The sequence below is a fragment of the Phocoena sinus genome, chromosome 14 (genome assembly GCF_008692025.1).
Source record: "Phocoena sinus isolate mPhoSin1 chromosome 14, mPhoSin1.pri, whole genome shotgun sequence".
Classification (NCBI taxonomy): Eukaryota; Metazoa; Chordata; class Mammalia; order Artiodactyla; family Phocoenidae; genus Phocoena; species Phocoena sinus.
This window is the reverse complement of record NC_045776.1, coordinates 27,560,389-27,574,888: the sequence shown is the minus strand read 5'-3', so window position 1 is coordinate 27,574,888 and position 14,500 is coordinate 27,560,389. Positions and strand designations below refer to the sequence as shown.

The following is a 14,500-nucleotide window of genomic DNA, read 5'->3' as shown; positions in this document are numbered from 1 at the left end:
ATTTTATTAAAGTATAGTTGATTTACAATGTTGTGTTTAATTTCTGTTGTACAGCAAAGTGACTCAGCTATACATACATATATATATATTATTTTTCATGATGGTTTATCACAGGATATTGAATATAGTTCCCTGTGCTATACAGTAGCACCATGTTGCTTATCCATCCTATACATAATAGTGTACATCTGCTAATCCCAAACTTCCAATCCTTCCCTCCCCAACACGCCGCTCCCCCCTTGGCAACCAAAAGTCTGTTCTCTATATCTGCGAGTCTGTTTTTGTTTTGTAGATATGTTCATTTGTGTCATATCTTAGATTCCATATATAAGTGCTTCCACATATGGTATTTGTCTTTCTCTTTCTGACTTACTTTGTTTAGTATGATAATCTCTAGGTCCATCCATGTTGCTGCAGATGGCATTATTTCATTCTCTTTAATGGCTGAGTAATATTCCACTGTGTGTGTGTGTGTCTGTGTGTGTGTATATATATATATATATATATATATATATATATATATATATATATATCACATTTTCTTTATCCATTCCGCTGCTGATGGACACTTAGGTTGTTTCTATGTCTTGGCTATAGCAAATATTGTTCCTATAAACATAGGGGTGTATGTATCTTTTTGAATTATAGTTTTATCTCTGTATATGACCAGGAGTGGAATTGCTGGATAATATGGCAACTCTATTTTTAGCTTTTTGAGGAACCTCCTTATTGTTTTCCATAGTGGCTGCACCAATTTACATTCCCACCAACAGTGTAGAAGGGTTCCTTTTTCTCCACACCCTCTCCAGTGTTTATTATTTGTAGACTTTTTTTTAATTGGGGTATAGTTGTTTTACAATGTTGTGTTAGTTTCTACTGGCGAAGTAGAGTGCCCTGTGCTATACAGCAGGTTCTCATTAGTTATCTATTTTATACATATTTGTGTATATATGTCGATCCCAATCTCGCAATTCATCCCACCCCCCCTTTCCCCCTTGGTCTCCATATGTTTGTTCTCTACATCTGTGTCTCTATTTCTGCCTTGCAAACTGGTTCATCTGTACCATTTTTCTAGATTCCACATATATGCGTTAATATACAGTACTTGTTTTTCTCTTTATGACTTACTTCACTCTGTATGACAGTCTTATTATTTGTAGACTTTTTTTCTTTTTTTTGCTGTGGGTTTGTCATATATGGCCTTTATTATGTTGAGGTAGGTTCCCTCTATGCCCACTTTTTGGAGAGTTTTTATCATAAATCGGTGTAAATTTTGTCAACAGCTTTTTCTGCATCTATTGAGATGATCATATGGTGCTTTTTTTATTCTTCAATTTGTTAATATGGTGTATCACATTGATTGATTTAGGTATATTGAAGGATCCTTGCATCCCTGGGATAAATCCCACTTGATCATGGTGTATGATCCTTTTAATGTGTTCTTGGATTCTGTTTGCTAGTATTTTGTTGAGGATTTTTGCATCTATATTCATCAGTGATATTGGTTTGTAATTTTCTTTTTCTGCAGTATCTTTGTCTGGTTTTGGTATCAGGGTGATGGCGGCCTCATAGAATGAGTTTGGGAGTGTTCCTTCCTCTGCAATTTTTTGGAAGAGTTTCAGAAGGATGGGTGTTAGCTCTTCTCTAAATGTTTGATAGAATTCACCTGTGAAGCCACGTGGTCCTGGACTTTTGTTTGTTGGAAGATTTTCAATCACAGTTTCAATTTCATTACTTGTGATTGGTCTGTTCAGATTTTCTTTCACTTCCTGGTTCAATCTTGGAAGGTTATACCTTTCTAAGAATTTGTCCATTTCTTCCAGGTTGTCCTTTTTATTGGCATAGAGTTGCTTGTAGTAGTCTCTTAGGATGCTTTGTATTTCTGCAGTGTCTGTTGTAACTTCTTTTTTCATTTCTACCTGTATTGATTTGAGTTCTCTCCCTCTTTTTCTTGATGAGTCTGGCTGAAGGTTTATCAATTTTATTCATCTTCTCAAAGAACCAGCTTTTAGTTTTACTGATCTTTGCTATTGTTTTCTTTGTTTCTATTTCATTTATTTCTGCTCTGGTCTTTATGATTTCTTTCTCTCTATGAACTTTGGGTTTTGTTTGTTCTTCTTTCTCTAGTTCATTTGAGATTTTTTTTGTTTCTTGAGGTAGGATTTATTGCTACAAAGTTCCCTCTTAAAACTGCTTTTGCTGCATCCCATAGGTTTGGATTGTTGTGTTTTCATTGTCATTTTTCTCTAAGTACTTTTTGATTTCCTCTTTGTTTTCTTCAGTGATTTCTTGGTTATTTAGTAACGTATTGTTTAGCCTCCACGTGTTTGTGTTTTTTTACATTTTTTTCCCTGTAATTTATTTCTAATCTCATAGTGTTGTGGTTGGAAAAGATGCTTGATATGATTTCAATTTTCTTAAATTTATTGAGGCTTGATTTGTGACCCAAGATGTGATCTATCCTAGAGAATGTGCTGTTTTCAGATGGAATGTCCCATAAATATCAATTAAATCTATCTGGTCTATTGTGTCATTTGAAGCTTGTGTTTCCTTATTAATTTTCTGTCTGGATGATCTGTCCATTTGTGTAAGTGAGGTATTAAAGTCTCCCACTATTTTTGTGTTACTGTCGATTTCCTCTTTTATAGCTGTTAGCATTTGCCTTATGTACTGAGGTGTTCCTATTTTGGGTGCATATATAATTGTTATATCTTCTTCTTGGATTGATCCCTTGATCATTATGTAGTGTCCTTCCTTGTCTTTTGTAACATTCTTTATTTTAAAGTCTATTTTATCTGATATAAGTATTGCTACTCTAGCTTTCTTTTGATTTCCATTTGCATGGAATATCTTTTTCCGTCCCCTCACTTTCAGTCTGTATGTGTCTCTAGGTCTGAATTGGGTCTCTCGTAGACAGCATATATATGGGTCTTGTTTCTGTATCCATTCAGCAAGCCTGTGTCTTTTGGTTGGAGCATTTAATCCATTCATATTTGTTAATTATTGATATGTATGTTCCTATTATCATTTTCTTGATTGTTTTGGGTTTGTTTTTGTAGGCCCTTTTATTCTCTTGTGTTTCCCACTTAGAGAAATTCCTTCAGCATTTGTTGTAGAGCTGGTTTGGTGGTGCTGAATTCTCTTAGTTTTTGCTTGTCTGTAAAGCTTTTGATTTCTCTGTCAAATCTGAATGAGATTCTTGCCGGGTAGAGTAATCTTGGTTGTAGTTTCTTCCCTTTCATCACTTTAAATATATCATGCCACTCCCTTCTGGCTTGTAGAGTTTCTGCTGAGAAATCAGCTGTTAACCTTTTGGGAGTTCCCTTGTATGTTATTCGTCATTTTTCCCTTGATGCTTTCAATAATTTTTCTTTGTCTTTCATTTTTGCCAATTTGATTAATATGTGTCTCGGTGTGTTTCTCCTTGGGTTTATCCTGTATGGGACTCGCTGTGCTTCCTGGACTTGGGTGGCTATTTCGTTTCCCATGTTAGGGAAGTTTTTGACTATAATCTCTTCAAATATTTTCTCTGGTCCTTTCTCTCTCTCTTTTCCTTCTGGGACCCCTATAATGCGAATGTTGTTGCATTTAATGTTGTCCCAGAGGTCTCTTAGGCTATCTTCATTTCTTTTCATTCTTTTTTCTTTATTCTGTTCCATGGCAGTGAATTCCACCATTCTGTCTTCCAGGTCACTTATCCGTTTTTCTCAGTTATTCTGCTATTGACTCCTTCTAGTGTAATTTTCATTTCAGTTATTGTATTGTTCATCTCTGTTTGTTTGTTCTTTAATTCTTCTAGGTCCTTGTTAAACATTTCTTGCATCTTCTCCATCTTTGCCTCCACTCTTTTTCCGAGGTCCTGGATCATCTTCACTATCATTATTCTGAATTCTTTTTCTAGAAGGTTGCCTATCTCCACTTCATTTAGTTGTTTATCTGGAGGTTTATCTTGTTCCTTCAACTGGTACATAGTCCTCTGCCTTTTCATTTTTTCTATTTTTCTATGAATGTGGTTTTCATTTCATAGGCAGCAGGACTGTAGTTCTTGCTTCTGCTGTCTGCTCTCTATTTGTAGACTTTGTAATGATGGCCATTCTAACTGGTGTGAGGTGGTACCTCACTGTTGTTTTGGTTTGTTTTTCTCTAATAATTAGCAATGATGAGCGTCTTTTCATGTGCCTATTGGCCATCTGTATGTCTTCTTTGGAGAAATGTCTGTTTCGGTCTTCTGCCCATTTTTTGATTGGGTTGTTTATTTTTTTGCTATTGAATTGTAGGAGCTGTTTCTGTGTTTTGGAAATTAAGGCCTTGTCAGTCACATCATTTGCAAATATTTTCTCCTAGCCTGTAGGTTGTCCCTTTGTTTTGTTTTTGGTTCCTTTGCTATGCAAAAGCTCATAAGTTTGATTAGGTCTCATTTATTTTTACATTTATTTTTATTGTGAGGTATGGTTTTATATGGTGCTTATATTGTCACAATATGGTACTACATGTTCTGACTCCAAAAGGTAGAAAACACACGCCTGGGAACCAAGAGGTAAGACTGGCCTCTGTCACCATAGCTTACACTGACCCACTTGGGGAATTTGTGTCCCCATCCTTTCAACATTATGCTCTGCTGGACTAGAGCACCTGGCTCTAGGTGGTTGGCAGGGGATACATCTATCAATGGTCATAAAAAGAGTTCCACCAAAAGTACAGCTGATACCTGGTCATTTGGGGGTCCTCATGCCAGTAGACCAGCAAGCAAGGAAAGGAGTAACTATCTCGGCAGGAGAAGGTGATTACCATGAGGCAAGGAAGAATGTATCTGGAACTCAGGAGTTTCAATGAGATGGCTCTTGGTGTTGCCATGCCTGGTAATAAACATAAATTGCCAATTTCAGCAGAATCTGACAAGAGCCTGTTAACCAGGGGCTAAGACCCCTCAGGGATGAGGGTCTGGGTTACCCCACCAGTCAAGCAACCTAGACAAACAGAAGACTAGCCAATTGTGAAGGGACTGTAGAATATGTGTGTATTAGTTTGATGAGGCTGCCATAGCAAAATACCACAGACTGAGTGGCTTAAACAATAGAAATTAATTTTCCTGCAGTTCTAGAGGCTGGAAGTCCAAGATGACAGTGCCAGCAGAATTGGTTTCTTCTGAGGCCTCTCTCTTTGGGTTGCAGATGTTCTCCCTCTTGCTGCCTCTTCACACGGTCGTCCCTTTGTGCACACTCACTCCCAGTGTCTCTTCTTTTCCTACAAGGACACCAATCACACTGGATCAGAGCCCCACCCCAACGGCCTTACTTCAACTTAATCACCTCTTTAAAGGCCCTATCTCCAAAACGGTCACTGGGGTGCTGAGGGATAGGACTTGAACATATGAATTTGGGGGAATATAACTCACTCCATAACAGGGTGGTAGAGGAAGGAGATGATGAATATCAGTTATAGACTCAGGACCATCTGTAGCAGCAGGGACTAGAGCTCGTCCTACTAAACTTCCTGGGGGGGGGGTGTGTGTGTCTTTTGGAAACTGGGACAAGTGGTGACAGGATGCAGTAAAGTGCAGGTGGGCATGGGTGGACCTGAGCCGTGCAGGGGTCAGCACTGCCAGCACCCCATCCACTTCCCCTCAGTACCTATCACTTCCTCACATGCCAGCCCAACTTCCAACTGCCAGGAACCATGTGAGGACTCTCAGCCTGCTGGAACCCACTCTGCTGGTGTTCATGGTAAGATAGAAATGCCAGGGAACCAACACCTCCTAGGAACAGCCCTCTACCTGTGACTGGTGGGAGCTGGTGAATGACTATCCCAGCTCCCTCCCCCCAGGTGAGCTATTTCTGAGGTGTGGGTCCCACACTGTCACCCAAGAGTCCCAGCAGCTGAAGTTCATTGCCCACAGTGGTAACTTGCTTGATAATGAACCTTTTTCTTTGCTTTCTTCCCTTCGCTGTCTTACTTCCCCACTTCCATACTGGTGCATTCTGGGATCACCCCCCAGAAAAAGTACCTGCATTCAAATCTTTATCCCAGGGTCTGCTTCTGCTGGAACCCAAATTAAGGTGCTGACAGTCTGCAGAACAGCTCGTACTTACTAAATTCATCATGTAAACTTATTTGACTGGCTTCCCTTTACACTCCTACTTCTCTCTCAACTGGTTGTTTCTCTAGCTACGGTATCTTCTTCTAGGCCACTAGTAGTTCTTTCATATTTACTACTATGTGTCAAGTTCTGGGGATGTAGCAGGAAAAACAATAAGAGGGACCCTGCTCCCGTGGAGATTACAGTCTAGGAGGGAAGCCAGACTTTGAACAATTAATTTCAAGAGTGAACCCTGTAATAACAAGGAAAATGTGAGAGTGGGGAAGGAGACAGCAGTGGGATCCCACCAAGCCTGGAGGCAGGGAACATGCTTCCCCGAGGAAGGGACCCTGCATCTGGCACCTGAAGGGTTAGTAGGAAGTGGCTTGGTGCCAGTCTCCTCCTGGCTTCCCTGACCGGCAGTTTGTCCTTCTATGGTGGTCTAATGATAGCAAATGTGACAAGGGGTCAAATAGAGCTTGGAAGAGAGATACAATTAACACAAAAATGCAAAATAAATCCCAAATCACCAGGAACCTTTATTTTACTTCATATTGAACTGGAAGAGCAATAAAATAAAAATGTTTTCAATTCTTAAGACATTTTTACATCAGTTACACTGACCAGTAGAGAGAAAATTGAAATCCCTATGGAATTGCTAACAATAAATAAAATACTTAAAAATAGAATGTTCTGAGTTCAAAGGAAAATTTCCTAAGCCTGTTCAATCTGGGGAAGTCAATGACCCTTTGCAAACTCCAGTTTTTCAAAAGGCTATCCAACTGATGCAAGCTTCTGGTCATGATAAGAAGCTGCCACTTTCAGCAGCACCTTATATGAAAAGGGGAAGCAATCGATCTTCCTTCAATCACTTTGTCCATAGTTCTGGGGAAGCTATGCACAGAGCAGAAAAGGAAGGTATCTGCTCTTTGTGGTACCAGAATTTCACAACATCCCAAATAAATGCCAGTGCTATTTTAACTTGTCATTAACTAAAATGTACCATTTGCTCAGTGTGAGAATCTTAGTCCAATCTCCCTGCTGTTTGTGGGTGACCAAAAGAAGACCCAAATATTTGGGAAAGGGTAAGATTGACACTTTAAATTCCAGGATCTAGCAAGGGAAAGATTCTCTGTGAAGACCAAAGATTGAGTAGTGGCTTTGTAGGTCTAAAATTCTCTTCAGGGATAAAGTCAAAATACCATGTTTCATTGATTCTAGGATATACTTTTCCCCCCACACTTTAGCATCTCAGATTCCAATGGGCTTGGCCATTAATTGTCACAAGTGTCAACTCCCCCACTGACTTTCTGAGTGGTATATAAAGTAAGGGGATGTTTTACAACGAATGGTTTCTTAGATGAGATTAAATATGGTGCTCTGTAGTTCAGTACACACAGTGAGCCATATAAAAATAAATCTGACATTTTAACCCTGGTAACTTTCCCAAGTGAAAAGATGCTGACAAAAACATTTGGCGTCTTAAATTTCAACATGACCATCACAGTCTCAGGAAGGGTTAGAAGGATGGTGATGTGGGATGAGCTTGTACTCTCCTTCTGCGTCTGTCCCTAGTCAGCTGAGAGAACTATAAGGAAATCGATTTCACACTTCTGGGACTCAATTCCTCATCTGTAAAATGAGAAAGTGTTATCAGATGGCCTCTAAATCTTCCAGCCAAAAAGGAAGGTGATTTTAAATCTTACACCACTGAGTATGTGTCACTGTGTAAATTCCATAGCCACGCTGCCCCCAAAAGGCAAAGGAGCTTCTTGAGTTGCTGAGTTGCTGGCTCAGACTTCTCTGCAGCCATCCCTGCCCCAACCCCCAAGAGTCAAGGCTTCAAATCCACAGACTTTCTTGAATCAAGCAGAAAACACAATTCATTCACAACTTTAGTAACTTGATTGGAAAAGGATAATTTTTCAGTGTTGGGCAATTTGCAAACTTCTTTTAAAAACTGGAGAACTCTACTACGTTAAGTTGAACTAAATGTCTACCATAAATTTTAAAATATCAAAAAATTATAGCAAGGGTTCACTTCAAAGTCTTCATGATTGACATAATTTCTACAGATTCTGCTGCTTTAAGTGCCTCCTTCCAAGCCACAGAAGCGCCAACCACAAAAAGCTTTGTTTTCTGAAAGAAAATAATAAAGAAATTTCATTTGAATTAACTATTCATATCAGCACCCTGCTCCTACATTGAGATTTTATTCAACAAGAACAATGTGCTTAGCCAAGGAAAACAAACAGTGAGAAATGGGTATTCCAAGTGATGAAAAATGGAATAAAAATGTTGCTTTATGATAAATAACACATACATTTATATTTTTATATACATATTTTTAATTCAAAAGTCACAATCTATCTTTACCTAAACATGTTAGAATTAAAAACAAGAATAGCGGCTAAAATCAACAATTGCAGAACAAATCACAAATTCCTAAAGACTCCTATTTAAATGTCAATTCCAAAGGTTCAAACTATTTTAAGTGTTGTGATGTCACTTAACTAATTTACTAATAAAGGTAGACTCCCTCTTTAAAATTCTCTTAAATTCAGTCAATTATACACGTTTGATTCCTACTCCTTGAGCTGGCACAGACACTAATGAGGCCCAATGAAATGACCAAACTTCAGTAAATGTGTTGGTATTGGCATCTTACATTCAAACAGCAGCTCTGAGGAACTACAGTTGCTGGCTCAAATGCTATTATTAAGCAACTAGAATATATGCTTTACCCAAATGGGTGAGGGAAAGAAAGGAAGGAAAAGAGAAACAAAAAGAAGAGAAGAGAAGGAAGAAAGTGGGGAGGGAAGAAGGGAAAAGAGAGGAGGAACAGGTGGGGAGGAATGAGAGAGAGAGAAAGGAAGGGAGGAAGAAAGGAAGCGGGGGGGGGGGAAAGGAAGGGAGGGAGGGAGGAAGGAAGAAGAGAGAGAGGAAAAAAGGAAGGTAAAAAATAAAAAAGAAACTCCTGGAGCTGCTGATGCCCCACAACATAGCCATCACTGCATGGTGTTCTGGAGAGCAGGTTCTACCTTTGAACACCACGTCACTTGATTTCCCATGTTCTTGCTCTACCTCCAAAATGGGCTGGGCCTCTTTCCATGAGAAAGGGAGAGGCTTATGAAATGAAGCAGAGGTGATGACTGGCTGTAAAGACTACAATTTGTTTGTTGGTCAGAAAGGTATATATAGTTAGAGGATGAGGTTTTTTATGTCTTCAGTATCCACTACCTTTTGCAGCAAAGTTCCTTAAATATTATAAACACACTTCTTAAGCAATGTAAAGACTTACATGTAAATATAAATCATACTTTCTGATTATTTCCGTCTAATCAAGAAAACCATGGCTTCTGTCCTAACAGCTAATTGGCCATAAGTCACAAAGTGGGTGGTTTTAGAGGAGTGCAGGCAAGTAATGTTTGATGTGCCCACTTCCAAGCACTGACTTTGTTTGCCTGCAGTGATGTTATAAAGAAGCTTCAAAGACTTCAAAAATACAATCACCAGTCTAAACACAACTTGATTCTGTGAAGATGAAAGGTTCTTACCATTGAGGTTACTGATAGATCAAACTGTAGTTATCAAGCAAAGAATAATCAGGGTCATCTTCAAAGGGCAAAACACAGAGCAACATTAAGTTAACATTTTTTCATGATAATATATTAGCCCTTTTCAAATCAAGGCATCCCACTCAGAGTCTGGTGACTGCCATTTTGTAAGAAGAAAATATATCTGGCAACAAAACCTACAAATAACAGTCATAACTACAAGTCAGAAAACATATTGGAAATCCCTATTATGATTTCTTTGCCATTTTTCAACCATGGCCAGATAGCAGTCCCCACAGTAAAATCACCTTCAAAAATGGACAAAAGTAAGTCCCACAGTACCAACTGGTAATTATAAGGTAACAAGAAATCAATTAACTTAAATCCTTATCTAGTTCAAAGATGTAATTTCAGCCACTAAATTTTTCAGTCACTAAATTTTTGCCAAGATGCTAAATGCAGCCCAAGATGTCTCTTCCCTCTTCCTTTGAACATAGATAGACATATCTTTCTTTTATTCAAATAATAGGTATTTGTTGAGCACCTACTATGTGCCCAATACTGTGTTATGTTTTGTGACTGATTCAGGAGAAAACAAAGTGCCTGCCCTCAAGGATCTTGTAATTATCCAGGGAATACAAATTAACAAAAAGCACTAAGTGTGTGGTTCTCCCAGAGGTATCATAGGAGTTCAGAGAGAAAAAGAGACCAGGGTGCTCAGTGAAAGATCCAATTATAGGCAGTGTACAAAATACATAATATTAGGTTACATGTTTCCAGATATCTTCTATAAATTACATTTCTGTGTAATCCAAAGGAAACTGTATCTCAGTTTTGCTGTTCTCATGGTCCAAGTTGAAATAATCTCTTAGTAAGAATGCCTTATAAGTTTCTTTTGGTACTTGAGTAGCTGAATTCTCTTGGATAAGCTATAAAATAGACCACGAATTACCAAATTCCACTCTGTGACACAGTATTATAGTTTCTAATAATACATTCATTCTCTTGGAAATTTGATTCTATTTATTCCCTTCTTTCCTTTTATTTCAAAATTCTAGCTACTCAACCTTAAATAAAACCTGACCTAAGATTTCAAACAGTCTTTACCTGGTAAACTTTTAGGAATTGGGAGAGGTCTTCTCCTGTAAGAAATGAAAACCAAAATCTTTCAGATAAGTTCTTGTTATCTTTCTAATTTTCTACTTCACTCTACAAACACTGCATGCTAATCAGATCGGGTTTCTGCTCTGGAGGGTTAAGAAAAGTTCAGAGGAAGCAAAAGCTCTGCAGCGCTGACCTCCTGGATCCAGGCTGCAGACATTACATTATTCTGGGGAGCAGGACGCACAGAGCCCTGCCCCACAGCCCAGAAATCTCAGTCATGTGGGCAAGAGTTCCTGATTGCCTTGATAAAAAAATGGAAAGTCAAACAGTTCCTACCTTGCTGTCAGGGTTAAAGGAACTAACTCAAAGTTACTGCTTTGAGCAGCGCTTGGCATTCTTAAACAGTGGTGATGAACTTGCACCCCCCCTCAAACACTCCCTTATCTTTTCAAAAACTGGACTGAAAATTCAACAGCTTAGACTCCGAGGTGACTGTATGTGAAACAGAAGTTTCTCTTCCCTCAGGATCCTTTATATCAAGGCAGCAAACTTTTTCTGTAAAGGGCCAGATAGCAAACGATTTAGGCTTTTCTGGCCACACAGCATTTCTATCTCATCACTACTCAGCTCCAATGAGAAAGCAGCCGTAGACAGAATGGAAACAGATGAGTGCAGTCATCTTCTAACAAAGCTCTACATATGAACACTGATGTTTGCATTTCATGTAATTTTCACATGTCACAAAATAGTATCCTTTCAATTCTTTTCAACCATTTAAAAACATGAAAACTATTCTTAACTTGCAGGCCCCACCAAAACAGGTAGGTCAGACTTGACTCACAGGGGGCCAGAGTTTTCCAACTCTTGCTTTCTACAAGAAAGGTATAGGATTCTTGCATGAGTAATAATAATTACACTCAAGCATGATACAATCCCCCTCGAACTATGACTAATACAACCCATTTAACATTTGTCCTAAAAATGCTATTTCCAAAAACCTAGCACTCACTAAGCAAATGCAATGGTAGAGATATGTTCTGATTCTAATACGTCCATATTAGAATTGGAACACTAAAAATAAAAATGTTCTTTAGAAGTACTTTTCTTTTTTTTTTGGCCACACTGTGGCATGTGGGATCTTAGTTCCCTTACCAGGGATCGAACCCACGCCCCCTGCACTGGAAGAACAAAGTCTTAACCACTGGTCCACCAGGGAAATCCCCAAAAGTACTTTTCTACATGTGAAAGAAAGCTGGATATTACCTTGCCAAGTCAGACCCCGTAGCCTTTCCTGGTGGGGCAGCATTCTTCTGGGGGCAGTAGAAATTCTCGTACATGATGGGTGCTAGGGAATCATCAAGACATAAAACATTAAGAGTCTGATGACTTCCATTCTCAATGACCTGTGACAAGAAAGACTAATAGAATTGCTTAATTAACCCCCCACCCTACAGCTCCATTCACCTGGTGGAGTCTGTCCAGTTTTGCGTTGATTCACAAAGTACTCAATGTCCTTCTCAATGCTGCACACTTCTAAACTCTTACGGACTTCTTCATACATCTAACAAAAAGAAGATAAATCAAGGTAGAGGTATATGTCCATAAAAATGGTGACACAGCTTATTAAAATAGGAGGTTTGATGAATGGCTGTTTTCCAAATTTTGCTTTGAAAAGAAAAAAGAAGACATTCCCAAGTCCTGGACTCAAATAAAGGGATTTCTCTGATGCATATCTGCATTTAAATTTTTTTTAAAGATGACAAAAAAATATAGATTTTTTTTTTGTAGCAGCACAGAAACCTTGGTGGAAAGATTTTTTATGTTTTAAACTACTGATGGGACAAAGAAAATAGATACCAAGTCCCATGACCAATTCTACACACAAATGCAAAGACAATTGGAGAAAAGTTCTTCCAGTCAATCCTACTTGTTTTCTGGGTGTTTAATTATTCTTCTAAAGTGAATGTCCCATCTAAGCGAGGGTGGCTATTTCTTAGGAAAGAAAGTGGTGATAATTTGATTCATGTCCCCCTGAGACCTGGGAACCCATGACAATTGCTGTGTACAAGTTAAATCTGGATCACTAATGGCCCTGGAACACTGCTGAAGTAAATCCTGAGCTCTGGAGTGACCGTTAGCCTGGGCATGGCTCAGTCTGCTAGCCCTTGGTGCTGTCCTGGAGTGACCCCATTTCAGACCGGAGCAGTCTCTGGGACTCACATTCATTTTGTGACATCTCTGTTTTCCATAAATTAAACTGCGTTTGGGTCTCCCTTCTCTGCTCTCCTGCTCTGACCCTTTATTTCTTAGAGAGAAAGTCATAGTGCTAAAGTGAAACAAGAGTCAGGCAGGTTAGGTGTTTATCTGGGTCCATACTCACCGTGTGGCCTTGGGCCAGTCACTGTACCTACCTGGGCCTCAAATGAGGGGGGTGAACTAATAAATGTTTATGGTTCCTTCCACTCTAATGAATCTAACATGCAAAGCATCCTCCGTGGATGCCTCTGACTTACGTTATCGCTTGTGACACATTGTTGTGACAGCTGATTCATGTGTAACCACAGTGCATTCCGAAAGAAGTTTATTCGTTCACATTCTTGAGTCTCAAACACCTATAGAAACAAAACTACATGTACATATACAGAGAAAGGGGCCATTTGTCTAGACTGGCTATGACTTAAGAAACAATTTCAACCTTGAATTATCTGTAAGCTTATTGTCTCATTTAGTGTACTCCCACCCACCACCAAGGAAGCTCATAAACTCTTACTCAGGCAAAGAATGCAAATGGATTCTAATAACATATTAACACAAATAGGACTGGATATAGTTCTGGAGGTAAGAGGTGATGATGAACCTAAACGTCAATGTTCTAACCTGAATTCCAGCTCACATTTCCAACTGCCTAATGGGCATCTGTACCTGGGCAGCCTGCCAGAGCCTCCAATTCAAAGAGTTGTCCTCCTTCTCACCCCCTCCCAGAATGAATGAATTCAACTGGCAAGATGGTCACAATTGTTGAAGCTAGTTGATGAGTACATGGGAGCCCTTGCACTTGTCTTTTATCCTTGTGTATGTTTGAAATTTCCTTAATAAAAAAGTTGTTTAAAAAGTCACTGCCTGAACAATAGTTTTTGGATATAAGCAAATACAACTTATGGAAAATCAAACTATTCTATAAAGTGGATGCTATAGTATTCAACAGTGGATGTTATATATTAATGTATTTTTTAAAGGTTGACTACAAAACTATTACATTTTAAAGCTTCTTATAATGTAAAACTGTATACATATACAAGAGGAGAGAGAATAGCATAATGAATCCCCATGTACCCATCACCAGCTGAAACACTTATCCACTCACAACTGACTGTTTTACCTATTTCCCTACCAACGCACCTACTCCCTGGAGTATTCTGAAGCAAATACACTATTTCATCTATAAATATTTTATTATTCATATACAGTATATAAGTACTACATATGAATATTACATTATTTTTATTATAGACTATTTCACGTAGACAGAATCATAGAGAGTGATATTAGGAAGACTCACATACCAACCACCCAGCTTTGTCAAAACTTTTGGCCATATTTGCTTCAGATTCTGTTAAAGCCTCTGTGTGCTTTCTTCAGTCTCTACCATGTTCCTCCTCCCCCAGAGATAACCATTATCCTAAATTTTATCATTCTTATGCAGATTTTGACAATATGTATGTATCCATAAGATGTATATGATATTGCTTTGCATGTTTTAAAA

At 38.7% G+C, this 14,500-nt stretch overlaps 1 protein-coding gene across 10 annotated transcripts in view; it reads right to left on the bottom strand.

Annotated features, from left to right (window-relative positions):
- Positions 1 to 6,591: 6,591 nt before the first annotated feature.
- The window catches only part of PSTPIP2 (proline-serine-threonine phosphatase interacting protein 2), an 85,063-nt gene continuing 77,154 nt past the window's right edge, over positions 6,592 to 14,500 (bottom strand). For 3 of the 10 annotated variants that reach the window (XR_004353143.1, XR_004353144.1, XR_004353137.1), the window contains 6 exons: positions 13,251 to 13,349; positions 12,202 to 12,298; positions 12,001 to 12,082; positions 10,741 to 10,775; positions 9,634 to 9,830; positions 6,596 to 8,215 (listed from right to left, as the gene is read on the bottom strand). Coding sequence is in view for 2 of the 10 variants with exons in the window: in XM_032654302.1 (XP_032510193.1) it covers positions 9,642 to 9,691; positions 10,741 to 10,775; positions 12,001 to 12,082; positions 12,202 to 12,298; positions 13,251 to 13,349 (363 nt within the window). In the remaining 8 variants the exon portion in view is untranslated. Of the gene's footprint in view, positions 8,216 to 9,633; positions 10,563 to 10,740; positions 10,776 to 12,000; positions 12,083 to 12,201; positions 12,299 to 13,250; positions 13,350 to 14,500 lie in introns of all 10 variants that reach the window. The other 7 variants (XR_004353139.1, XR_004353141.1, XR_004353140.1 and 4 more) reach the window with 7 other exon arrangements.